The sequence below is a fragment of the Coloeus monedula genome (genome assembly GCF_965178545.1).
Source record: "Coloeus monedula genome assembly, chromosome: 25".
In the NCBI taxonomy this organism is placed as follows: Eukaryota; Metazoa; Chordata; class Aves; order Passeriformes; family Corvidae; genus Coloeus; species Coloeus monedula.
The window spans coordinates 6358666-6385014 of NC_138805.1; the positions used below are offsets into that span (position 1 = coordinate 6358666).

The 26349-nt window shown below is 48.9% G+C and overlaps 1 protein-coding gene across 4 annotated transcripts in view; it reads left to right on the forward strand.

Moving 5' to 3' along the window:
* CADM1 (cell adhesion molecule 1) overlaps nt 1-26349 on the forward strand; it is a 135720-nt gene that overhangs the window by 90127 nt on the left and 19244 nt on the right. For 3 of the 4 annotated variants that reach the window (XM_082296846.1, XM_082296847.1, XM_082296848.1), the window contains exons 2-8: nt 558-704; nt 1587-1739; nt 4125-4262; nt 5953-6108; nt 13826-13925; nt 16734-16906; nt 20574-20645. In XM_082296846.1, the coding sequence (XP_082152972.1) occupies nt 558-704; nt 1587-1739; nt 4125-4262; nt 5953-6108; nt 13826-13925; nt 16734-16906; nt 20574-20645 (939 nt within the window). The remainder of the gene's footprint in view (nt 1-557; nt 705-1586; nt 1740-4124; nt 4263-5952; nt 6109-13825; nt 13926-16733; nt 16907-20573; nt 20646-26349) is intronic. The other variant, XM_082296849.1, reaches the window with a different exon arrangement.

Sequence of the window (26349 nt, forward strand, 5' to 3'; positions counted from 1 at the left end):
GAAAAATTGAAATGCAAGGCTATTCCCACTCCCCTCCCCTGCGTCCTTTGGTGTTCGAGGCGAATATCTCAGCGTGCGGGTGATGTGATGCTTCAATTCATTAGGAGGAGAGTTTTCGGGGTGATGACCTGTAAATGATTACAAGGCTCCCACAGCATAATTGCATGGGATCCTTTTTTTTTCCTGCTGCTGGACATTAATAGCACCTACTGATTACACAGAGTGAGTAACGACTGATTCCCTGAAGTCTGTCTGCTCCAGTCAAGGGATAAGTGCTTCTTACAGCGAGTTGTTCTTTCCAGGTAATTTAACAAGATTTGTCTGTTGGGTGAGGAAGGGAATTTGTGGTGTTTCTGTGTGGGGCAGTAGTCCTTCTTCCTCTATTTCCATCACAGACCTCCTTTCTCATTGCTCCTCTACCAGCTGGTTGAGGGACCCAGAGTCAATGGCTCACTGGCCAGTGTTTCTCCCGTGGTGGCAGTGGAGGTTTTCATTCCCAAATGAAACCCACTGGTGTCATTTCTGACCTTGAGTCCTGCCTTTGCTTTGTCCTGCAGGTGATGGTCAGAACTTGGTGACGGAGGACGTGACAGTGGTGGAGGGGGAGGTGGCCACCATCAGCTGCCGCGTCAAGAACAGCGATGACTCGGTGATCCAGCTCCTGAACCCCAACAGGCAGACCATCTATTTCAGAGATTTCAGGCGTAAGTTTATGGTTCCTCATTTGGCCATGGCTCCTCCTGTGCCTCACTTGCTCTCAGGATACGGTATTTGCTGAGATCTCTCCTGTTTGTGCAATGCTGGGCACTTACAGTTCAGTTGGTTCTGTGGAGGAAGGTGAGATAGACAATCATAATCTTCTCCTTAGTGGAAAACTTCACGGTCCCCTCTAAAAGTCAGAACATCTTACTTTGCAATAGGAATTGATTGTTGTAATTCAGGGTGAATTGCAATTGAGTGCCAAATATTTAGCTGACACAAACAAATTGAACTGGGCGACACCGAGACAGCGCAGCATTCTCAGAGGTAATCTCTTCAGGCCAAAGACTGAAAATTTCAGGACAATCTGTGCTGCTTTTTACCCAAACTAAAATCTCTCATCACTTGCATGTCCAGTGGATAAGTTTGTCCTGTGGTGACAGTGCCATGGTGGCTGCAGTGAGATGCTTTAAATGGTCTGTGTTAGTGCCACTGTGGGGACACAGCCATATTCTGTGCCCAGGAAACAACAGGATGGGAAACCAACTTTAAATTCTACTTTTCCCAATTCCTTCGTCATTCAGGCTGTCCCTGAGTGCCTACAGTCAGTACCTACACATCCCTAAGCCACCTGGTAATAAAACCACGCCCAAAGACTTGATGCTGTGCCCAGTGGTTTTCTCATGTTGATTATGTGAAATGATCTGAGAACTAAAAGATTTTATAGGTCCAGCTTCAAGGTAGGAAGCAGGATGGAAGCTAATCAGGAGCCCAGGGGTGCTCGCCTTGGTGTGCTGCTGTCTGTAGGGGTCTCTGGGATTGTGGTGTGGCGGGAAGGGGACGTTGCCTCTCTCCGTGCAGTCACCCAGGCTGTGCTTGCCCCACAGCGCTGAAGGACAGCAGGTTCCAGCTGGTGAACTTCTCCAACAGCGAGCTCCGAGTGTCCCTGACGAACGTGTCCATCTCTGATGAAGGGAGGTACTTCTGCCAGCTCTACACCGACCCCCCCCAGGAAATCTACACCACGGTCACGGTGCTCGGTAAGGACGGCTCGGTGCTCGCAGGGAGCTGTGGAGTCCCAGGACGCACAGGGTCAGTGGGATGGGGTTCTGTGTGGCACTGGGAGAGCTCCAGCCATGTGGAGAGAGATTTGAAGCAAGGATTTGAACGCTGAGTGCTGATGGCTGGGCACGTGTGGCCACGGGACCGACGCGCTGGCAGTGACAGCAGCTCCTCTATTCGAGCGGTTCCTGCCGATTAGCAGCAGCTTTTAAAGCTCTATTAATGGGAGAACCTGAATCAGGGAGGGTGACTTAATGTAAGATCTCACTTGCTGATTAGTTTAAATCTTCCTTCTTTTGCCTAATGAGATTTGGGTCTTAGGTTTTTATACGTTGTTAAGTAATGTTTATAAGCAGTTTTACTCCAGCTATTACAGTTATCAACACCTTCAAAGTTTCTGTGCACTTTCCAGCGCTCACAGGCGTGCGAAGCTCTTCCAGCTCCTGCCTCTAATCGTGCACAGGCAAAAACAGTTTGTTGGATTTAATTTCACTGCTGGCAATGCTGAGAAGGTGTTTGAAATCAGAATACTCATTTCATTCACCTGTAAGCCAGTACCGCATGTCTTTCAAGTGGGAGACATAATGCAGGTTTTTGTTCAGTTTTTTAAGCATGAATTGTGCTTCAGAACTGAGGGAAAAGTCTGTTTTCTTGCCTTGTACTTCAGTTGTTTCTGAGAAGCCTTTGTGGCATGGCCAGTGTGTGTGCTGCCTTTTCCCCACATCCGTAAAGGTTTTGTGTCACCTTCATCACATACTCGGGTCAAACCTCAGCTCAGGTAGCAGGCAAGGGTGAGGGAGGTTTATTATTAGAAGATGAAGGAGGGGTCTTAGTACTTGCACAGAGAGATTGGACACTGTGACACCAGGGATAGCTTGTCTTGCCTGTCTTTCCTATTACCCTAATTAGGGGAACAAATGAGCCAGGGCGGAGGAGGGGTTCTCTGTGTTGGTGTTGGCTGGTCCTCCCAGGAAATTGCTCCCCACCAAGAATCTCGTGGCCATCACCCAGCCCTTGATAGTTCTGAAGTTGTGTCTAAGACTGATGTTGCTGGTCTGCTTCTAATGCTGCCAGCTCAGGAGAGCAGAGGCGGGTGTCGAGGTGTCCCCCTTTGCAGCCGGCATTCAGAGGGAGCTGCACATTTGCTTCAGCACTTTCATGTCTTCTGTGACACGATATGTAGATTTATTCATGCTTAATTGGAACATGAGAAAGTCTCAAATATGTAGCCCATTCTGTTCTTTTTAGAGAGAAGCCACAAGTGACTAATTAGTCCATTTGATCATCTGGATGGTATTTATACATATTTGTTCTTCATTAGCTCGAAGACCTGTGAGTCACATCTGAACTATGCAGTTGCTTAATCACATTGATCAGAGCAAAGATGAGTTTCCTTTGGAAGTTCTGGGATTTTCTGAAGCCGTGACTCTGCCATAAGAACTCTCGCTGTTCACTTTTTCCTGAGTTTTGCCTTGCTGCTGGTGCTTTGATTGGGAAGAGATTCCCTTGTTCCCATGTCTTAATTTTTAAGCTCATTTGTCCCATTTCTGGGCTGTGCCGCAGTGGTTGTTACCCCTGAAGTTACAGCCTGTTTCTCAGTATTACTGGATGATTTTTCATGGGATGTAATCTTCCACCTTTGTGTTCTGGGAGACTCCTGATCTAGGGAAGATGTGTGCCTGGGCAGAGCAGCAGATCTCCACCCCAAAGGATGTGGCTGCAGAGCTGGCTCCCTCCTCTCTTTGGGATGGTTTTGGGGTGGCTTGTGGGGGTGTGATGGGAGGCAGGGCTGTTCCCAAGGGATGGTGTTCCACTCCAGGCTTGTGCTCAGTGGCTTTAAGAGCGCCTTAAATGAGGTTGATGCTTGCTGGCCTGCTTCCATGCTCATGGCTGAGCCTTGGAGCTGAACAGCAGGAGAGAAAAATTGCCGTGGAGGTTAGAGGCTTGGTAAGTAATGCAGTGCCAAGTGTCAGCTTTTGTGTTTCCTCTCCTTGTCAGAGAAGTCAGGAAGTGTGCACGGAGTCAAGCTGGATTTTTAAATAGCAGCACACACCCGAGTAGCACAGGAGGCTGCGGCTCTCCCTGGAACAGTGCCTGCTTGGGAGAGGGAACAGAAAGTTACAACCCTGATAAGTAATAATTTGTGAGACTGCGGTGATTATTAGGTGGAGAGTGAAAGTGCTCACTCCAATTACTGCAAAACCACCTATCAAAGGGTTTGATTGATTGAAAGATCAAATAAATGCTGGTTCCTTGTTTCCTTCGGCAGATTTTACAGGTTTTCCTCAAGGTTTTGTCTTGTGTTAATGATCAAAAGGTGTTTTTTTCACCTGGTATGTGTTGTGTTGTGTTTCCCATTCCAGTCCCACCACGCAATCTGGTAATTGATATCGAGAAAGAAACCGCCGTGGAGGGAGAGGAGATCGAGCTGAACTGCACCGCCATGGCCAGCAGACCAGCCACCACCATCAGATGGTTCAAAGGCAACAAGGAGCTAACCGGTAGATGTGTCCTCTCAGTCCCTTGCTTTGTTCAGGGAGTTGAAGTGATTTATGTAATGGCTGGGTGTTTGTTCTCTGCTGCCAGTTTAAGGGGAAAAAAAAGAAAAAAAGTAGAATGAGCTCCTTTGAGCGCCAGCTAAGAAACAAAGCACTGTGTGGGCAGACAGATTATTCCCTAACGCAGGGGGCTGAACTCCATTTGGTCCTCTGCCTACCTGCCAGCCTCGAGTGCCGGGTTCTGGAGTCCTGCTGTAACTGCAGGTGACCTTGAGGAGCCCAGAGCTGTGCACTGAATTCATTTGTGTGGCTTGTGTAGCTTTCTGCCCTGTTTTAGGTACAAGAGGGATTGTCTGCGCTTTGGGCTGTAAAGATTTGCAATTCACCTTCACGTCTAGCTCCCTTGTTTGTGGAGCGTTTTCCCTGTGTTCAGTTGAATATTCATCTAGGATGGGTTTCTCTGACTCCCTGAAGTCTGGTTGCTCCTGGTACTTGCACATTCAAGTCACTGACTCTGATTGCATGTGACACGCTGTTAGTTTAAGTCTGCATGTGGATGTGAGCTTGGTTGACAACACCTTTGTGCTTTACCCAGTCTGAGACACTGACGGACTCTCTGCAGAAGTCCAGACTCATTACTTCAAACCCACCCCCCTGCAAGAACAGGATAAAATCCTCTCCTTAAGCCCAACACTTCAGAGCATTTGAGCAGGCCACATGCTGGGAGGATGCTGATGCAAGTGGGATGCAAACCTGCTGCCTGGTGAAGTGGTGCCCCACTGAGTCCCAGCGCCGTGGTGTGCAGGGAGTTAACGATGCTGCTCTGGTTCCCTTCCCCATCCCGGTGGGCAGCAGGACAAAGTGTTTGTCCCTTTCTGCCTGACCTGTCCAGCTTCTTGACTGAGTTTTCTTGTGTTAGCAGTCGAATCCCAGCTTTGTGTTCTCTGGGAAGAGTGCTGAGCTTCATGTAATACCACCTCACCCTGCTCAGTCTTCAGATTGTTTTTTTTAACAGAGTAGAGACTGAAACACTTGGCTGTGAGTTTGTGAATTACAGGAAGTGTGGCTTTGCCCATGGGAAAGCTTTTCCTCCAAATATCAAGGGGTGTCTGCGCGTGTCACCTGTTTCACTCTCATATATTATACAGCAATATTTGGTGTCTGGAAGATCTCTGCTACAGAAGTTACTCTTAGCATTTTGCCTGTGAATTCTTAAATAAAAAGGCACAGATCAGAGCAGAGCTGCACTGTCAGCGGGAGCTTGCTGGGTTCCTGGAAAAATCCTTTTTCTCCTGTCTTGTCTTGTCTCGTTTTGTCTTGTCTTCCTTCTCATTTCCATCACGGCATCCCTCAGGCAGCCGGTCCAGAGCTGGGCTCCCCTCCCTCAAACAGAGCTCCCTATCAATACTACTTTTAGTTAATTTATTCTGTTAAATCACTTCTGTAGCTAATTGTTGATTCAGGAGTGGGAGGGGATTTGTACCTCATTGGTTTAAGAATTTGGGGGTTTGGGGACGTTGTTAAGGGGATTGTTAATCATTGCGGTAACATCGCGTGGACTTCACTTGGCCGGAACCTGACGGAGAGGAGGACGGGATGGGTGTCCAAAGGGAACATGGACAAGAGGGAGGTGGCCTGGCTGCAGGGGGGCCTCATCCTGTCGTCACTCTGCTCTCTCTGTTCCCTGCCCCAGGCAAGTCGGAGGTGGAGCGGTGGTCCGACATGTACACCGTGACCAGCCAGCTCCTGCTGAAGGTGGGGCGGGAGGACGATGGGGTCCCTGTCATCTGCCTGGTGGATCACCCTGCGGTCAAAGACTTGCAGACACAGCGTTACCTGGAAGTCATGTGTGAGTAGCAGAACCTTTAATTCTCTTACTATGTAAAATTGTGTGCTTGAGCATTCAGGAACCCTTCGCTACATGTTAAAATTCCAGCATCGATGAGGATTATATCCTGTTATGTAGAAATCATAATCACAATGTAAGGTGGCACTTCATGGGTGAAGCCACGACTTTCCCAGCCCTCTGTGATACCATAAATACTTAGCTTTGTTCTCTGATGAAATAACTCTGTGTACATAGAATTTGCATCAAAGGTTTCTGGCTGGGCTTTTTAATTGTCAGAACAGATTAAATCTGAGTATTTTTCTTCTAGCAACCTACTTATCTCTTTGAAAAGTGCTTCTCTACTCCCCCTTCAAAGCAACTGGCCACCGTGGCGAGTTTACTGGCAAAAACTGGGTATTGTGCGAGAGAAACCCAGTGCTGTGCACTGTGAACATGCAGCATCGACTGATTTTGTACATCAGAGTATGGAATTATGTGGAATCCGTAGTAGCAGCACTGATTGAAGCCAGCCTATTTCCTGTACTGCTCCTGACATGTTCATTGTTAATAATGCATCTCACTTCCCTTAGGAGCTGCTCCACTGTACATGACAGCAGCAAGCAGGTACCTGGAAATATCTGTGGTCCCACATGCACCTGGTGGAAATTTTGGAGCTGTGTACATGCATCCCTCTGTTCTGAAACTGCTCCCAAAAGCAAAGTGGGATGGTGCCTACAGCGAGGCCGTGTGCTTGGAAAACCAGGCCCTGAGATAATTCAAAGTCCTTGTTTCCGTAGGATCCCTTCAACTACATCACATTGAAAGGAGGAGAGAAGTTTTGTATTAATTTATTTCATCTGCTTCATTATGTAGTTTCATTATGAACATCTTGGTTACAATTCTCGTATCTCCGAAACTAGCGGGAAGTAATGTTCCTGTAATGAGGAAAACAGGAATGATCAGATACTGCCTAAATTGACAGATACGAGATTTCTTGCGACTGTGCTAATGTGTAATTCATTTATGCAAACTTAATGTCCATTAACATTTCTTGTAGAGCTCCATTAGCTTTAATAATACATTAGCACCTTTGTGAGGCTTGATCAAATACTTAACAGGGAAGAGCAAAAAATCCCATCTACCCTGTTGTGTGAGGGGATTGGAACTCGCTGGGTTGAAAGGGCGTTGGACAACCTTGAGGCTTCCTTTCAGAAATCTCTCTGGAATCCTGGTGATTTGGTGGAATAGGAGAGGGTCACTGTTTAGGGGGGAAAAGCTAACGTTTTCTCTCTTCTTCCTCAAATAAATCCTTCCTTGGCCGCTTTAGTTTGCAGCCTGAGGGGTTGCCCATGCAGTGAGGGCAAAGCACCCCTAAAGCACAGTTCTTGTTCAGCTCCTGCACTGGAGGCCCTGCTGCATCCTCTGCACAGGTTTCTGCCCTTATCACTGATTTTAGCATCTCCTTGGGCTGTTCCAGAGCTGTTTATGGGAATGAAGCACGGAGCTTCCTTGGGAGGGAGTGGGGATGAACAGGAGAAGGGAGTTCAGACTGATTTGGTTTTATGTTCTGAATTAAACTTTGAGCTTGTTAGAAGTAATTATGTTCCAGTGTGGGGACTTGACCCCGTTAGCCCGGTCTGTTCCTTGGGTGGGCAGCAGCAGATGGCCAGAGAGGAGCCCCGGCCCAAGAACTTGCCTGTGATGTGACCTCGTGACTCCAGGACTCAGTGGGCTGGAGCATGGCCAGACACCTGCATTTTGTACCTGCTGCAGGGCTTTAGCTTAAAGAAAAGGCAGTTTCAGAGCAAACTCTTACCCTTGAGCTTCTCCTGTCTCACGGTGATGATTTGTTGGCCACTGGGAGAGCGTGGGCAGGAGGTGGAGGCTCTTGTTCATGCACACAGGCATCTCCATCAGTGCCCCCATGGAGCTCGGCCGTGGGGGGAGCTGGGGCTCCTGCACTGACACCTTCTCAGTTGGTTTTAGATGTGGAATGTGCAGGTTGAGCAGAGGACGCTTCTCCAGCTCCTGTCCCTTCCTGCCACTGTCCATGGCGTTTCCTTGCAGGTACCCAGCTACCGGGTCTCCGCTGCAGCGGCACCTGGAATTCCTTGCTCATCCGTGTGGATGTTGCTGCTTTCCTTGCAGCAGGTCAGTTATTTGGGCTGCGTGTTTCACTCTCTGCTCTGACGTTCTCTCCCCACAAATCCTGCCCGCTCCCCCCACGGGCACAGCAGATCCGCCCCTTCAGAACATCAGCAGGGCACAAGAAAATGTTTTTCTCAGCAGATGTTGTATTTCTCTGCACTTAATGTATCCAACTGGAGCATGAAATGTGTTGGGGAAGGACAGGAGAATGATGGATGGAGCCTGCTCGGATAATGAGGTATTTTTTGTCTGACTAAATTTCAGAGTAGGGAGATATTTTTTCTGAGATGCAACTCAAAAGTTGTGGCATTTGTTTTCCAAGAAAAAAGCAGAAAACAACAGTGCTGGGTGTTAACTTGTCCTACTCGTGGACTAAGCCTTTTGTTGCATATCTACCCTGGCACAGCATGGCTGGTGGTGAAGTTTGAGGTGAATGCTTTCACGTGGCTGCAGGGTGTGTTACTGAAAAGAAATCTCTGCAAACAAGCAGAGTAATGTGTGTGAAACCCTCCCCTGACACTCCTCAAAAGCAAAGCAGGGTTGGACCAAGAGTGCCGTGCACTCGCAGTGGCCACAGCCCTTCCATGCCTGAGGAACATCCCCAGCCCTGTGCGGTGGCACTGGAGTGGAAATGTCCCCAGTCCTGCTGCAGTCGCTCTCTTCCTGTGGCTCGGATCCGTCAGTGAGCGATGGGAGACCGGTGCGTTGGGTGTAATTTTAGAAAGGAAATGAAGCAACAAAATGCATTAAAATATCATTAAGGAACTGAATGGAACCAGATATTCTGGGAGACATGCAAGTTGAGCCCTTGTGGTGCGTTTGCTGCTCTTATTACGTGATACTGGAAGTGAGTGTCAAAGCCTGGATTTGGCCTCTCCTCTGGGCTGGCTTTTTGTCCTTTTCTGAAATTATAATTAACTGTGCATTCATTTTTGTTATATCTACACGTGTACCTTTCAAGTCTGCCCCAATGGAGTCTTGTTGCAGCCTCTGCTGTTGTGATAGGAGAACTTTTTGTGCCCAATTATGTTCAAAATCGGCCACATACGTTTGCTGCCGCATCTCCAGTAATCCTTACATTTCCATCCAGTAAAAATATTAATTGCATAGTTTGCAGTGAAGTGATTAACATCAATGTAATTTATCATCTGGAGATTGCTAAAAGCGAATAAATGAGTTGTTTTGTTCAGCGAGGTGTTGACCCCTTCAGAAACTTTGATTTAAAGCTATTTTTTTTCTTTTAGCAAATATGAAAAGTACCACAATCAGCCGAGTGTTCAGTTATTTGATTTTCTGGGGCATTAGCCACTCTTGTTTGTGACATTTCCCAGTTGGGTGCTCGTTTGTGAGCTCATTAATAAGGTTTTCTCGGAGGAATGTTGTTGGGAGCACGGAGCGTGTGGGGCGGCCGGGGCTCTGCCGTTTGCAGGCATTAAGCAGCAGAGTGTGCTTAAATATTAAAAGAGAAGTGTTTATCCCCAAAATGCCTGTCGGGTTCTGGCATTCCTTTTCCCGCAACAAGCAAAATGATTAAATTGCTTTTGTTAGGGGTGAATTTTGCAGAGTTGTGTTTGGGGTTGACAGGCTCTTCCAGACAAGCTGTGATCTGCCAGTCCTGCTCATTCCTTATTTTAGACACGGGATCTATTTATTGAATAGATTTCTGTATTTTGGCTGAAAATCAGCAGTGCAGCCTCTCGTCCTTGTCAGAGGTGAGGAGCAGGCAGGGGATTGCCAGGCTGGGCTGGCTCTGATGCAGAGCGAATTCCTGATGAGCAGTCTCGCTGGATTTTGGAATAAAGGTGGCTGTTGTTTACACCTGAGGATCAGTGTTAACTTCGCTGACTTCTTTTAATATTGAAGAACACATTTTTCCTGCTCTTCCCCCGGCAAGATCAGAGACTGCCACAAGTCAGTTTTTTGAGGAGCTCACTGGGGCCCAGGCCAGAGCAGGGATGAGGAGCTGGATGAAGCAATGCCCACCTGAAGGGAGGTGTGTGAAGCATTATCTGGGAAATGCTGAGGCTGGATTTACCTACAGTGGGCAGGAGCTTGGCTTGGCCTGCGGATCCTGCTCCCAGGGTTGCCATCTGGTGTCAGGTTTGCCAAGAGGCACGTCAGCAATTCACGCAGGGATCAGAAAACGGATTTTAGACTTGGACCTGGCACCTTCTCACCTGGCAGAGGCCAGAGCCTGCTCGGCTGAATCACTGGCAGAGTCCGTTTTGCTGGCTCCTCTCTTGGCTGGGGTCTGGCGCTGCCAAAGACGCCACGTGCTGGTTTCCCAGCACAGCACTTGGGAAGAAGCTTTTTGGCTGTTTTCAGCCTCAGCACGGAGCGTGTTCTCCGGGAAGGATGGGCTGGGTTGTTGCTGGGGGTGGTCAGCGAGGGTCCCGCAGCCAAAACCCCTGGAGCATCACGGTACCCTGGGTGCACGAGGAGCCAGGCTTGCCAAATCTGCCTGGTGCCAGGCTGTGGGGCAGTGAGCTCGCCTGCCTTGGAGATTGTGGGCTGGCCTGATGAAAGGAAACGGGTGGAAATAATAGGCTTAGGCTTTTGTAAGGCCCCGAACTCAGTGTAATGTTTTATCTCAGCTGATTAATGACATCTAAGCATTATCGATGAAGTGCATGTTTAAATGGATTAAGAAATCACTAACTGGCAGATCTCAAAGGGTAGTCATTAGGGAGTAATCAGCAGTGCTGGTATTTTTAGAGGGAACGCAGGGGCCTGGGTGCTTGGCCTGATGCTGTTCAGTTGAAGCATTTGAAGTTCTTAAAAAGTCACTGTTAATAATCTTTGCTGATGGCACAAAAATGGGGCGAGCAGCTAAAAAAGGAAGAACTGGGACAAATGCAGAATAACTGGAGTGGTTTGGTAAGTTCCCAAGCACGGAGCTTGAGAGCTGTGAAAGTCAAGGGGTGCAGGCTTCGGTGGCCAGTGGCATCCTGAAGGGGAGGTGAGCGTTTTGGGGTGCATGGTCCCTCTGGGGGCTGCAGCCCCCAGCAGACCCCAGCACACAGGCACACGCCTGTTGTGAGCGAAATCTCATCAAACGCAGAATGGCTTTGTAATAAGTTTTTCAAATTGGCTGCTGCTACAGTGTAACCTTTAGACGACTGGTATTTAACCTTGTATATCACTCTGAGCTTTTGAATGAATTTAGCTTAATAAAGGTGCCTTATTAAATTACGAGGCTGTTTTTTTTAAGCTGCTAGAAAGCGGCGTAGTAGGAAATAGCTGTGGGTTGTTGGGTCTAATTGGCTGCCATAGAGCACACAGGGCCTTGGGTGCCCAGATGCAAGTGTTTATTTTTATGTAACAATCCAGTGGTGTGATGTTATGAAGTTCCAGGTTGAGGATTTCGGGGCACTGGAATGCACTAGGTGGTGAAAACTGCCACTTCTTGCGTCGTAATCCTGTTACCATCCAAGGTGGTCATCACCCCACGTTCCAGAGCCGCAGACATCACTGCTGGAATGTGTGCCTTGTAACAGGGCGGTGGCAGAGGGCTGGAGCAGACCTTGGAACCATCGGTGCTCTGTCCATGTGCGCTGCTAAATGTCACAGGAGCTGGGCTCGGGGTCCCACAGCGCTCGGCATTTCACAAACCTACACTCAGAGTCCATAATCTGCAGGAAATACACTGGCTTGGTGTGAGGCAGGGTGTGAGCACTGGAAGTAGAATTTAAGATTGTCTAAAGGCACGTCCTTAAACAAAGGGAAAAGACATTACTACCCCTCCAGATGCTTGAGTGAAATTTTTTCTGTGTGCCATGAGCCTAATGCCAGCTGGTTCTCTGGAGTGTCCAGCCATGCCCCTGAATCCTTCAGGCTCAGGTGCATTTGCCTAAGTGCCCTCTGTGATTCCCAGCATGCTGACAAGTCCTTTCCTGTGGTAACTCCATTGGGAAACTCGTGGCTTCAGCAGTGCAGGCACATGTGCTGATAAACCCAGGTTCCTCTTGCAGGTGACGCCTCGACAGCACCTGGATCCAAATGGGATGGTTCCAGTTCACTGCCATCGTCAGTTTAATGAAGCCCATGGGGCTGGAAAGTGGCAATAGAAGGGCTCACCGAGCTTGGTGGGAGCTCATGGAGTTGGCACTTTGTTCTCCTACAGTGAGCCTGGGTGTATTCCTCCTGATTTCCATAAGTAATTGTCATTAGTAAACAGCTCATTAGGAGTACTAAACTCACCTAATGGAAAAGGAGTAGTTTCAGTCCACATGTGCTGAGTAAACTGGGCTGGGAAGGTTTCCTTCTCCTTCGACTGCACAGATATAAACCATCGATGTTCCTGGCACGGGCTGGTGGTGCTGCTGCAAAGCCCATCAGAAATGGGGAGCAGATGGCTGTGGGGGTGGGAGCTGTGGACGGGAGTGCTGAGCGCAGTGCTGAGGATGTGGTGGGTGATTTATTTGCTGCGTAACACTGGGGTGAACTCGTCCTCCCGTGCTCCTTGTGCAGTGCTACTGCCATTCCAGGGCTGGAGTGCGTTTCCAGGCACACTGAAGCCGCCCCATTTCCTGTGGGATTGGGATTTGTCCCCTCGGCCAGTGACACCCCAAAGCACTGCTGTCCCACAGCTGCCACCGCCCGCAGCCCACAAGGACACCCCAGTTCCAGAGTTGCAGGAAGCATCTGTAATAGGGATTAGTTGATGAAATGTTGTGGTAGAGTCATCTCGGGAGAGGATTTACTTGTGTAGCTTATTCCATTACTGAAAATTATGAGAGTTTAAATTGGTTCAATCCTGACATGCAAGTTTTTTTTCGTAATCTCTATTATTCCATAGGAGGCATGTTAATGAGTTAAACACAGTTAATAAAATGCAGCCAGCCAGTATTTTGGGTAGCAGTTACTCTCAAAGGAAATAGAAACATTTAAATGGTTTCAACCTTTATGCATACTGATTTTTTTCTTTCCTTTGTTCCTTACAGTTGAGTAAATTCCTGAAAAATATCTATGGCTTAATGGCACTTGTAGCCTTGAATTGATTTCCTGCGCTGATAATGTTTTAGCTACAGCTCACATTGCGTTTTTAATCTCTGTTTCAGTCATGGGAGGTAATGAATTTTTTAATTGTGGACTCTAGGTTTGTGGTTTGGCTCTTTTTTTCCTGCAGGGTCTTACTAAAGTGTTTTTTAGTTGGCTCCCTAACTATCCATGCTTTAATTCTCTGTTTATTGTAGGATTTAGAGGAGCTTTGTCTGGACGAAATACAACCTCCTGTTGTTTACACAGAGGCAGCGGTGGCTGTGGCTCTGTTGGTGTCTCTAACAAGCGTCTCTTGTCCAGCCCAGCGTGTTAACACTCATGGACTCGGAGTGTTGTGGTGCAGGAATCGCTGATACACCACAAAACCCTTCAATTCTGGGCACCACGGGTCTCTCCAGCTTCCCCTCAGCATGAAGGCAAATGAGTTCCTTTTAGCTTGAGCGAGCTCAGAGATGAACTGTGCAGCAAAAGGCCCTTCCCGGGCAGCGCGGTGCCGCGGCGGGATTCGCGGTGCCGCCGGCTCCACGGGCGAGGGGGAGCGGCGGGAGCGTGGCCCGGGGCTCACGGAGCCATGTTTTGTGTCCTGCAGATAAGCCTCAAGTGCGGGTTTCTCAGAATTACCCCTTGCAAGGCCTGACGAGAGAAGGGGAGCCGCTGGAGCTGACGTGCACAGCCTTTGGAAAGCCACAGTAAGTTGGACCCTTCCCAGGGACGGCCCAGGGTGGCCGGTGGTGACGGGACGTTGCATGGCCACTGTTCCTGTTGCCATTCTCTGCTGCGAAGACAATGTCCCAGAGTGAAGGAGAGAGATGCTTCCTGCACCCAAACATCTGTTGTCCACTGAAGACATCTGGTTTGATTTGCATTTATTCCTGTGTGCCTAATGGCCCAGGGATTTCCTCTGGAAGAGCTCCTAGGAGAGCTCTTCCCGGCCACCGTGCAGCAGCCTTCGGGTGCAGAAGGGAAAGGCTCCCAACTGGACACCTCTTCCCCCAGGGAATGGCTTGGGTGGCATTAATCTGCAATTAATCTTGGGTTTGATTAATCTGCGAAAGCAAGGTCAGGGGCTGCAGTTGTGGCCCAAGGAGGTGCCGGTGCGTGGACGCCAGCCCAGGACTCCGCACTGAGCCCTTGGGGAAGTGGGATGGATCCCCAGGTAAGGCAGTCCAGCCTTCTGCTTGTACTCACTGTGTGATGGTTTTCCTCCCCCTTGGTGCCCCGTGTGGTTTTTATAGAATACCAGTTTTATTCTCTCTCCTCTTCTTGCCAAGCCCTTGAGGCTTTCTTAGGCAGTTGAAGAAATTTATGCATCAGGAGAATCCTGGCAAGGGAGGGTAGATTTTCTCTCACACTTTCATTGCTGTTCTAATTTAAGTTTTGTCGGCTTTATTTTTTCTTTTAAATACTTTCTCTTCCACTTGGATTTATGGCTGTCAAGTATTTACTATCCTTCTTTATTTTCATCATGTCCATAAGATTTCTGCAAACATCCCTGAGATCTGTCAGTGCCTCCTTGGCAGCATGCCCAGAGCTGGGGCGTGAGGAGCTGGACCCCATCCAGCTCAGCAGCGTGGGCAGGGCGGGCACCCAGCACCGAGGCAGCTCAGGCTGCCCTCATCCTCCCTGGTAGCCTACATCCCCTTCCACAGTATTTTCTTGATTCCTATAGTATTTGCTTGATTCCCACTTCCCAGTTTCTTCTGTTCGGCACGAGGCCAATCCCTTCCCTGTACATCAGAGGCTGGCACGTCCCTGCTGAATTCTGTTTAGTAGCTATTCCCTGCTCAGAGCCTGCCAAGCCCCTTTGCATTCCTGTTCCCCTGGGTACCTGCAGTGCCTCCCATTTGCTATCAGCTGGGGATCTAATGAACAGGCTTTCTACATTTTTTCCTTGCAGGCTATGAGTAAGACATTCCCATGTTAAATAGGACAGACACATCTCCCTGGCAGCTTGCTGATGCTGCTGATGTGCTGGGAATTGGCTTCTCTGGGTCACTTCACCTGGGTCTCCCAAAGCTAAGAAAATACACAGTAAAGTAATGAGCTGGGTTTAGCTCCATCTTTTTAAGATAAAGAGGTTTCATGAAGTCTTTTACAGAGGTTTTAGAGGAAGGGGGAGGTTTCTCCAGTTAAGCAAAGTAACTTCTCTGCAAAATTTGGCAACATAAATATTGGGGGAAGGAAGCTCAGAGGGAAAAAAGACCAGAGAGGAGAAATTTCTATTTGGTATTAATACAGATATTTTGTTAGATTAGACACAACCCCCTAAGACTATGACGGAAGTGGGAAGATGCTGAAATGGTCACTTCTGGGGATCCAGGGACACACTTCTCTGAGCAGTGGCTGCTGTGTCATGTACCAGCTGGGAAACCTGAGGACTCCACAGCACAAAGAGCCCTTTAAAAACTGTAGCCAGGAGCATTCAAACCTTTCCCACCCACACTGAAATTAAACTGCATTTGGGCTCTCTCAGGAGCTGCTGCTGCCCACACCGTGGTTCGTGTGCCGATGTCGTGGCAGCGAGGGACAGAACACTGAGCCCATGTCCAAAACCAGAGTCAGCCAATGCCCAGCTGAGTTTGCTTGGTGCTGGATCCATCCAGTAGCATGGCTGGGATGTTGAAGCTTCTGCATCATGGCAGTCATCTACTGTTTGGACCCAGGGAAAAGCCTGAGCTGTGGGATACCTCCGGCATCATGCAGTCTTGCTTGCCAGCCTTGGAGCCAGGCAGGCTGAGAGAAGCTGTGCTGCAGGAAACTCCTCTTTAAGAGCTCACTGTTGAGTGGCCTGAAGGATGCTGGAGTTTTCTTGCTGAGAAGGAGCTGATCTGTCCCCTTACGGCCGCTTAAAGACATAATAGTAATAGATGTTAAAAACCTCCACAAACTCAAAAGACCCCCAAGCCCCTCAGCGCTCCTGATCTTTACCACCTCTAACAAACCAGGCTCATTCCCTGAATGTTGCAGACCCACTGCCCATGTGGGTTCCATCAGTGGTGGGGTGCAGGAAGGGGCTGCCAGGTGGGCTGGGGGACAGGAGAAGGGCTGGAACTCCCTCAGTGCACGGCACAGCACTCACTGAGGTCACCAGGTCCCTGGCAGCTTGTGGAAGGGTTCAAACTTGACAAAACCTTACTTGTTCTGCTGTCCAGCTCTGCCCTCAGAGCACCCTGTGGATGAACACTTGAGTCTGTAGCCTCAGAGCTTTCAGGTTTGCTGAGTAAGCGAATGATTAACCACTAATGAACTTTCTTCCTGCTTGCATTAGTGTTTTCAGAAAATTTAAGCTCTGGATACAGTTTCCTGTTGGGTTAAAATAAATTTAAATTGAGGAAGCCCGAAAGCATCTGGGCTTGAGTAGTGCAAAAAAAGTATGTGTTGTTTCTTTACAGTTTTTCTTGGTTTGGGCTTTCTGTCTGTGGATGAACTTTTGAAGATGCCATCTTGACCATAGGAAAATAGTAATGTGACTGTTTCTTTTTCTCCCTCCTCTGTAGGCCTACGGACATGAGGTGGTTAAGAGTAGATGATGAGATGCCTCAACACGTTGTAGTGTCTGGTTCAAACCTTCTCATTAGTAACCTAAACAAAACAGATAATGGTACATACCGCTGTGAGGCTTCCAACGCGGTGGGGAAATCACATGCGGATTACATGCTGTTTGTATACGGTACGTGAGAAAACCACCGTTCTTCTAGACTCGTTTACACGTAATTGCAACATGCCCTGCTCGGAAAGCTGTGACAGAACTTAACATTTGCTCAATGCCAGGTTTGCAGGTAGCTCCTGACACCCCGACGCTGTGCTGGGCTGGGGTAGGGGCTGGGAAACCACTGGGGTGCTGCTGGGGCTCTCGGTGTGTGCACCAGGCACAGAGCCTGTCCCAGCTCTGGGGAGCTCCCACCCCGTGCTGCCAGCTGAAGCCTAAGGGAAAGCCAGAGCAGGGGCATGGGGAGAACTGTGCAGTTCTCCTAGGACTTCTCCAATGATTTCTTGTCCTTTTGGTAACACCTCCTCCAGTGGCCTGAACAATGGTCTGAGGAGTTTCGAGCCTTCCACTAGCAAGTTAATCAGCCAGCATCCCCAGACAATTACAAACCAGTAAATAAACTGGAGGAATGAGATGCCTTAAGCCTGTCTGAGCGGCTGGGCAGACACTAAAACATGCCTCAGCATCTTTTAAAGTGCTATTAAGTACCTGCTTTAATTCTTCATTTCCTCTGCTTTACTTTGGCATTGCTGTAAACCTCACGCTCCTGCCATGAGGTGTTGCATGGAGTGGAGATTCAGGAGGCACTTGCAGAGCGATGCCTCAGTTTAAAGATGAGCTGTTCCTTGGGCTGAGTATTTAAAGTTTCTGTTAAGAGCAGTTGTGTGTGGCTGGGCTGAATTCATGGTGGGTCTTGGTCTTTTCCGACCTGAACGATGCTACGGTTCCACTTGGTTTGAAGTTTGTTCCATGCAACAGCCGCCTGAAGCTCTGCGGTCTGAGCTCTCTGGTAGTTGCTCTGATACAGTCAAAAAGTGGAGAACCTCCCATACCTCTCCAAATGCCACCTCTGCAGGAGTGATTTTAAGCCCAGTCTTAGAAACTTGCCCAAAGACTCAAGATAGCGACAGCTTTGAGCTTATACAAAACTCATGTACACCATCATATGGGTAGTTTTTCTAGTGCCTCTCACTCCACAAGACTCCAGTTTACAAAATGAAGTCAGATACGCATTTATGATTGGTAATTTGCATGCTCACAATATTAAAAACCCACTTGTTTACATCAGTGTTTAAAGAAACAACCAATGTTGCAGAGAGCAAAGCAGTTGGAATAGGACACAGGCGGTTCCCCATGAGGTGGAAACCATGAAAGCTGCTGCCATAAAGCAGCTGTGGGGCAGGTGGTTTCCCTCCTTGTGTAGTTGTATGTACCCATCTTGGGCCAAGGCAGAGCTGGGGGAACCTCCCCAGCATTACTGACCTGAGGTTTAGAGCTTGTGGGAAATCTCACATAATTACTCTGCATTTTGGATGTGGGTGAGAATAGACAGCGCGGGACTTCCTTGGGGTTGCTCCTTCTTGGGATTAAATCCACAGGAGGAGACCCAAGACAGCATTACTTGGAAGGAGGATGGAGACCTGTGGGTTCCAGCTTAGGCATCTGGCCAATGTGTTGCCCATGTAGAGAAGGGCTGCTCATGGGCAGAGAAGGGTTTTACACACCCCATCATCTCCAGTTTCTGCACGTTTGGCAGCATCCTGCTAGGCTCTGGCACTCTGGACAGCATAAGGGATCCTTTTAACCCTTGATTTAAGAAGAAGTCCAGAGTGGGGTGGGAGTGGTTGGGCTGTGGCCATCAGCTGAATCCTCCTGGTACAGAGCCCAGCTGGAGCTGCCGTTGGGGGGAGGTTCAGCATGGAGGTCTCATCCTGCTCAGTGGTGGGGCACTTAACACCTCTTTCACCACCAAAAGCAGCCAATTCCACAGCAGCACCAGGGTCTGTGTCCGTGCAGCCACGTCTCTGTGGGCATGGCGGGAGCCTTGGTGGCAGGACGTGCCTCACTGTCCTCGCCGGGCTGGCTGTGGCTGTGGCTGCAGCTGCTCACGGTGCAGAGCTCCCCAAGCCATGTTAGGGTGGGAATTGGGGGGCTACAGACGCAGAGCAGGGTCTGGCACAGCTCCAGGAGAGGCAGCGTTCAGGCAGTCCCATTCCAAAGGGACATCTCTGCAGGTCGGGGGTTTGACGCGGTTTCCAGCAGCTGAGCTGTGCCCAGCACCTTCCCAGCTGCCCATGTGGGATGGGGATGTATAATCACATTGGCACACACTGAAAACATGTTCATTTCTAAAATTCATTTTATGCTTTTCCTCCCCATGGGCCTGGGCAGATACCAGATACATTGCTAGAAACTTCCAGCTCCATTAGCACACCAGCTTTTTTTTTGTTTTTGTTTTTCTGGAGGAAGAGCCCACGACACAGCCAGTCCCAGGTTGGTGTGAGTCTGGGGGCCCTTCCCTCAGTGCTGCTGTGCCTCAGCTGTGAGGGTCCCCACTGCTCTCAGGGAGATGTATGGGTCAGGAGTGAGAGAGAAGCACAGGGGCTGGGATCCTTGGGATGTAGGGGAAAGACAGTGACTGCTCATAGCATAGCGAACTATGAGGTGACATTCCTTAACTCTTGGGAAGTTGGATGGAATATAATAAAGGTGCAGTATATAATTAAAGTTCAGATATCTTAATTAGGGGATCCAAGGGAGCTCGCTCAGAGATAAAAGAGTAGCAGATGTGTTAGTGAGGAACAGCTGACGTGCTACGGAGGAAACCTGAAATCAAAAGCCCATGAAAGGTTTCATGCTCTATTATTGCCGAATGAATCCGTAGTTCAAAGTCTTTCCGACTACTTAACGCATTCAGTTTGATCATCTGGGCATTGATACATATTTTTTCTTTTACATCTTCTCATATCTACCTTCTCCTGCCCGATAGTTTTGATAAGGATGTGTCCCTGTGTGTAACATCAATCCCGTGACAAGCAGCAGGGTTTGAATCTCAACAGGTCCAGTCCATCTGAGAACTGGTCACAGAGAGAAACATCTCATTAACGATGCCCTAGTAGCAAAAACAAGAGTGCACAACTGAAATTGTCAGAAAAATACTGATTTTTCTTTTTTTAAATTAAAAGATCTTGGTGGAATTCCTCATACCTGGAAATTGATACTCAGCAATGATGTTGTCGTTTCTCTGTGTTCGTTACCATCTTTGAAGTAGTTTTTAACATCCTGCTGCCATGTGTTTATAGAGGAAGAGCAGTGAGGTTCACGGCCCTGGGAAGACAGTGAGATCTGTTCATGTGCTGTTAATGCTCAGGCTGTGAAGCACAGCAGGGCCCCTCACACAGCCCTCCCACCTGGGTTTGCAAATGTATCCGTAGACAACCACCCAAAAGCACCACTGTGTCTCTCCTTGTATGTGCAAACTGGTCTTTTTGTTGTGGAAAGTGTGCAGTTTATTTTTCTTATGCCTCTCCCATTCCATTTCTCTCTCTCATTGACTAATTTATGCTGGGTTTTATTTATTTTTTTTTTAGCATTGTAGAAGGCAGAAAGGGGGGAGAGGTTGGGGCCAGGTTCTCCAGCCGGAGTGAGCATGGGCAGAGGATCTGGCCCCGCTGTCCCTGCAGCTGCTGGGCTCTCCCCCTGGGATTTAGCCAAGGAAAGGCCCCCAACCCCCGCGCTGCTTCTTAGCGTCCTTGTTTTCCTCTGATCACGATTGACCGCTGTTGTGTTCTGCTTGTTTTTTTCTTAATTTGCTTTTTTATTATTTTCCTTTTTATATTTTATCCAGATCCCCCCACAACTATCCCTCCTCCCACAACAACCACCACCACTACCACCACCATCCCTACCACCATCACAGGTATGGTACCTTCATAACCATTGGAAATGTCCTGAATGTTTATTGTCTTTTATGTATATAAGCAGAGCATGAAGCCTGGGGAAAAACAACAAACCAATCACTTGCAGTATTTTTTTTCCCTCGAATACGCCCACCCACAGCATGAGCCCTGGTCTGGCAGCTTGACGTGTCAGACGGTCCTTGCCGTGGGTGAGGGGTGTTCCTGAAACGTGGGAATTGTCGTGGCAGGAAAAGTGATTAATTCAGTTACTGGTGGCCAGTACTGGGTACTTCAAACACGGGATGCAAACAGCCCTAGAGCTCGCTTAGCACGGGCAGTCGTTTCAGCCTCCATCCCGTCAGTATCAATTTCTGAGCAATTTATGGCAGAAAGTTTGGTCTTCGGCAATTCAATTCGCCTGGTGAGACTCAAGATGCTTTTTCTCACGCTGAGGTGTTGGTCTTTCTCTGTGATAAGCTTCTCCCTCACTCTCCCAGGAAAGGGAATTCCACCAGTTGTTTTTATTGAGTGAATGCCATCCATAGGCCCTTCTTGAGGAGCTGCCTTTCAGCTTGTGAGATTTTCCTTGTCTTTTGAGAAAAGATGAATAAAAACAACCAGCAAGATCATGACACCTCTCTCTGACACATCCTCATACCTCCTCACAGACCTGACTCATCAGGAAAACCCTTCTGATTTATTTGTAACCATCCACATTGTCATTTCTCTGACCTTTCCTATTCCAACCGCTGCTTTTGCTTTTGCTTGCTGCTTTTTGTGGGGTTTTTTTTTTTTTTGAGGCAGAGGTGACAAACGGCAGGTGAGGATGGACCATTGAATACCTAATGGCACAACATTTACTGTTGCTGTAAACCACCCCTTGTGTAAATGCCTTCACGTTTTATTTGCTTTTATGATGCTGCTCAGCTGACTTTCACCATCCTGTCCAGGGCGTTTCGTGGCTTCTTTTCCTTTCGAGGTTTTTTGCACCCAAGCCAGGCCCCGCTGGCACGGACACGCAGGCGAAGCCTCTCTCCCAACGTGCCTTAACGCGCCGGCGGCCACCACCACGCTGCCAGCCCTCGCCGTGCTCTGCTTCCTCCCTCCAGGTGCTTACCGGTAAACCCAGCTCCAGGCACCCAGCTTGGGATGCTCGGGATGCTCTGCTGTGAACAGTCTCCCTTCTCCCGTGTTTTTGATTTCTAGACTTAACCTGCTTTCGTTTCAGAGGAGGTTTGAAGCTTTCTCAAAGCCTCCCTAAGAGCTGTTTGCAGAGAAGCTCGGCCCGTGTGTCCCACGGGCTGTACGTGGATGCGCTCGCAGGTTTCTTTGTTTGACGGTAATTGCCCGTGCTTTCAGTGACTTTTGGAAGGCTAAAAGGAGCAATGTATCTTGATGCTTGGATAACCCCTTAAGTTAACAGTGGTGCCTGCGAACATTAATGACAGTCCTTTTCCTGGGAACTGGGTTGTTACCGGCCTGTCATTTTAGGGGTTGCCCCAGCACTGCCTTCCAAAGCTTGCACTGTCCTCGCTTGTCCTCACCTGCTGTGTCAGGGTGCTCAGTAGTGGTTGGTTCTTCCCAAGGAATAGCAGTTTGGTTGGTTGTTGTCCTGCTGTGAGTGCTGCGGCTTGTCTGTGGATGCTCAGTAGCTTCTGGGCTCTCCTCCACATAGTTTTTCAGCTTTTTTATATTAAAAATAAGAAGGGGAGGGGGGTGGTTCTTGCAGTCACAAATGGCCGTGTCATCAGCCTGGCAGAGGTCCCTTGGGGTAAGGAGCACGGGGCTGTCCAGCATCATTCTCTCACCTTTGTTTGCAGTGGTGGAGGATCTCAGACCTTGGTGGCAGAACCCAGTGGGTCTCCATCGCCTCCTTGATGCTTTTCTGTGTTGGCTTTGAACTGCTGAGGAGGCTGGAAAAGTAATGAAAATGTGATATTGCTCCCTGATTCCAGCAGTTCCTGCTCACAATCTGTCGGAAGAAGATTCGTTAATGCTGATAAGAGAAATTATTATTTTCTTCCCTGGCACTGAGTCTTCTTGACATGCGTCTTCCCGTCCTCTGCCCATGAGTTCAGTGTGCTTTTCCCAGCCAGAACAGTCAAGTCAAGGCTTCCCCCTCTGTTGTGCAGATGTGCATGTGTGTCCTCTCCAGTCGGTGCTCAGGAGCATGGAGCCACACCAACTTCTGCCCTTTGATAGTTAAGAGACTTTGTGGCTGGAAAAAATTAGGTCAAATTAACATAATCTCTAGAATTACATAGCAGAATAGTGTTGGAACACTTTTTAAAGCCTCGAGAGACACCTGATAACTTAATTCCCATCCTCAGCTGAATGCTCCTGCATTCTTCCTGTCTGACAGAGGAGCAGTGGGAGCCAACGGGGCGTTCCCTGAGCTGCTGGCAATCCAGGCATCTAGAGCCAGCCCAGTGGAATCCAATCCTTAGGATGAGGTGGACTTGAAATCTGCTTTATTTTGCTTTTCTCCCCCTACTTCTAGTATAACCCTGACCTAGTTCATGTCCCCTGGAACCATGGAGTAGTTCTGAAAAACAATTGTCTTGCCTTAATTGAATAAAACATGGGGAGAGAGGCTGCACTGAAGCAGTTTCTAGCAGGTGACCCTAGAAAATTCTGCCCTTGGAGTTGTCCTTTTGATTTATTGGTTCAGGGAGTTTCTGGGGGAGCTCTTGGAAAGCTGACCTGATGCTTTCTCCAGCAAAGGACAAGCTGAGCAGTGGTGAAGTTTCCAGACACCACGACCTTTAGAGCTTTCCCTCTGTCACTTTAGTGTAGGTGCTTGAAGAGATTTCCTGCGTGACAGCTTGATCTTTTCCACGTAGCCTCCAACAACATTGGTATTCCAGCCATCCTTTGGTGTTTCAGCCGTTATCACTGCCAAGCCCTTCTTTATCAGTTAAATTGTCCTTGTGGCTTTCTTCATTAAGATGTACAATACGATACAGCAAACGGCATCATTTGAATTACCCTGGAGTCGCTCCTTGAAATGCTGGGCTTGGACAGCTGTTGTTTCCTGGGAGATAAAGGTCCTTAATCACAGCCCAGCCCTCATCTTGGAGCACGGCGCGGAGCCTTTGCCTGCCTTTCCCAGCCTCCTCGCTGCCGCCCGGTCCATTGACACACCCACCTCCAGGATCCACGGCATCATTCCTAGCTGCACATTTGCATTTCCCACACTTTCTCCACAGGTGGAATTGCACAGGTGTCTTGGCAGCAGTTTTGGTGAAGAACTGGGGGTGACACGTGCAGGTTGCCGGTGTTGCCAGCCCTGCAGTGGGTGCTGCTGACTCTGCAAAGGCGCTGCTCTCCACCCTTTGTGGCAGTATTAGCAGCAGGCTGGGGGCTCCTGATGTCCTCCCTGGAATGCCCATTTAGAGCATATTTTAAATCCCACTGATCCCTTGGAGGAGCAGGGACGTGTGTATGTGGGTGTGTGTGTATATTTCAGGGGGCTCTAACACTGCAGGTAGTGGTTTTCACTTGAGAATTCCCAGAGGTGCTCCAGCCCCCTCGGTGAATGCGTCTGGGAAGCACCAAGCCCATCCTGTGGAAACAGCTCTGAGTTCCTTCCTGAGGCTCAGGATTTGTACAAGCACAGGAGCAAGCTCTGCTTGGCTTGGAGGTGTGTCGGAGCCAGCAAGCTCCAAAGCAGGAGCTGAGAATTGATGCTGAGTTGGAATATCAGCTCTTGAGCAGGGGCACACCTGGTAGTGGAAATCTCCTGTCACCCACGGGGCCAGGCACTGTCTCCTGAGAAGCATGCTTCTGTGTCATCCCAGGTGCCTTAAAAATAATAGCGCATGGAAATGTGAACTCCATGAGCAAAAATAGTGTTGCAGGTTTTCAGAGCATTTCACGTGCCAAAAAATTTCCTCAATACAAGAAAAATGATGGTTTTATTCTCAGTAGGAGTTTGTCCTTTCCTGATTACGGCTGGTGGTGTGAAAAGCTGCAGTTGCAGGGGGTTTATTCCGACAGTAATCCCAGTGGCTGGTGGGCAGGAATAATGCAGTGCCAGTCATCCTTTTCTCAGATTTCCTTGCAGTGGGTTTGTGGGAGGCAAAGATGCAGCGTGGGGATGACTAAAGCACAGGCAGGATCGTGGCGTCGGCTCAGGTATGGCCACTTCTGCCTGGGGCTGCTGCAGGTGGTGACATGGAATTTAATCGTAAAAGGGAAACACGTTTGCTGCCTGGTCAGCTCAGAGTGGTCAGCTTCAGCTCAGCAGTCTGGACTCTCTTACAGTCTCTGGCTTTTCCGGGGATGTGGAGGTGCCCGTGCTGCCAACGGGAGATGGGCACGTCAGCAGGAGCAGCCAGGGCTGCCGGTTTGCTCTCAGCGTTTCCAGTCTGCTGTCGAGTTGTGACACGTTCTGATGCTTGATGCCGCTGTGCAGGGACACAGCCCAGGGATTTGTTCCCCCAAATTATTTATTATTTAACTTTTGCTTTCTGTTGAAAGTTCTGCTTGTCCCTGGTAAAATGTCAAGTTAATTTAAAGATGATTCTGTGCCTTTCTGACATTTTCATCCAGGATGTGTCCACATTAAACGGGCTAAAGGTAGAGCTGACAGGCCTGGGACAGGAAATAAAATGAAATAAAATTCAGTCTTTCAGTCCCACGTCCAGCCAGTTGCAGACAGGATCCATCATATCTGGCCTTGCCCTTGGTGACACAGCATAAGCAGTGCACAAACCATCATCTTGCTGAGCAGAAGCATGGGGCGCATGCAAGGTTGGGCTTGAAATCAAACCAAAATCCTCCCAAATCTGTATGGGGAAACATGCAAAAGCATGGCTGGAGCCACTGTGTTAATTTCAGACTGTTTTTTTTCTGGTCACACACAACATCCGTACAGATTGTGATGATTTTTGTGAAACATCTGGTCCGCTAATCAGGCTGTCTCCAGAGCCCATTGCAGCACGCCTGAACAGGGGCACTCAGAGCCAACCTGGAGTGCTGTATGGAGTAGGTCAGAGGGCTTTGGAATGCAAAGGACATCTCCATCCATCCTTGGAGGAGCACGTGGTGAGGGAGAGGGTGGCTGTGGTGAGGGAAAGGATGGACGTGCCACTGCACTCTGGTGTTTGAGTCCCGTCACCCCTCAGCTCTCGCACTGCTGGGGGATGTGACATCTGTGCTGGTGTCCCACAGAAGTTTGATCCAGGGGAACGCCGGGAAGGGTTTTGTAGGGCTTTTCATCAGCCCCAAGGACCGGAGCCAAAGCAGGAATGAATCTGTTTGCAGTGCCCCATGCTGTTCCCTCAGGCTGCTGCGAAGGCAGCAATGTGCAGGAAATCACACTCGCCCTGGTCAGTACATGTGAAGTAGTCTGGAAAATCAGGAAGAATAAGAGCTCCACGCGTCAGGGATCAGATTGGCTTTTGGTTTCAGTTCAGAAAGCAATTTAAAAAGCAATATATTGAATGGATATCTATACTTGCTAAAGCCTCTTTAAATTTAAAAGGCAGCAGCGTGTTCTGCCGTTATTTTGCGGATGTGCTGCTGTAATTCTGTGTGTGCTCCTCAGCCCCAGCACCGAGTACCTCTGCGAGGCTGCAGCACTGCGGCTCCAGCATTCAACCGGGGGAATTTAATTTTGCTGCTGGGGTTTTAATATTCCTCCATCGTGCTTGTTCTGTTTGAGGCTGTGGACTAATTATGGCCAAGTTTAAAGGGCCTGGTCACACTCCGCAAACAGTT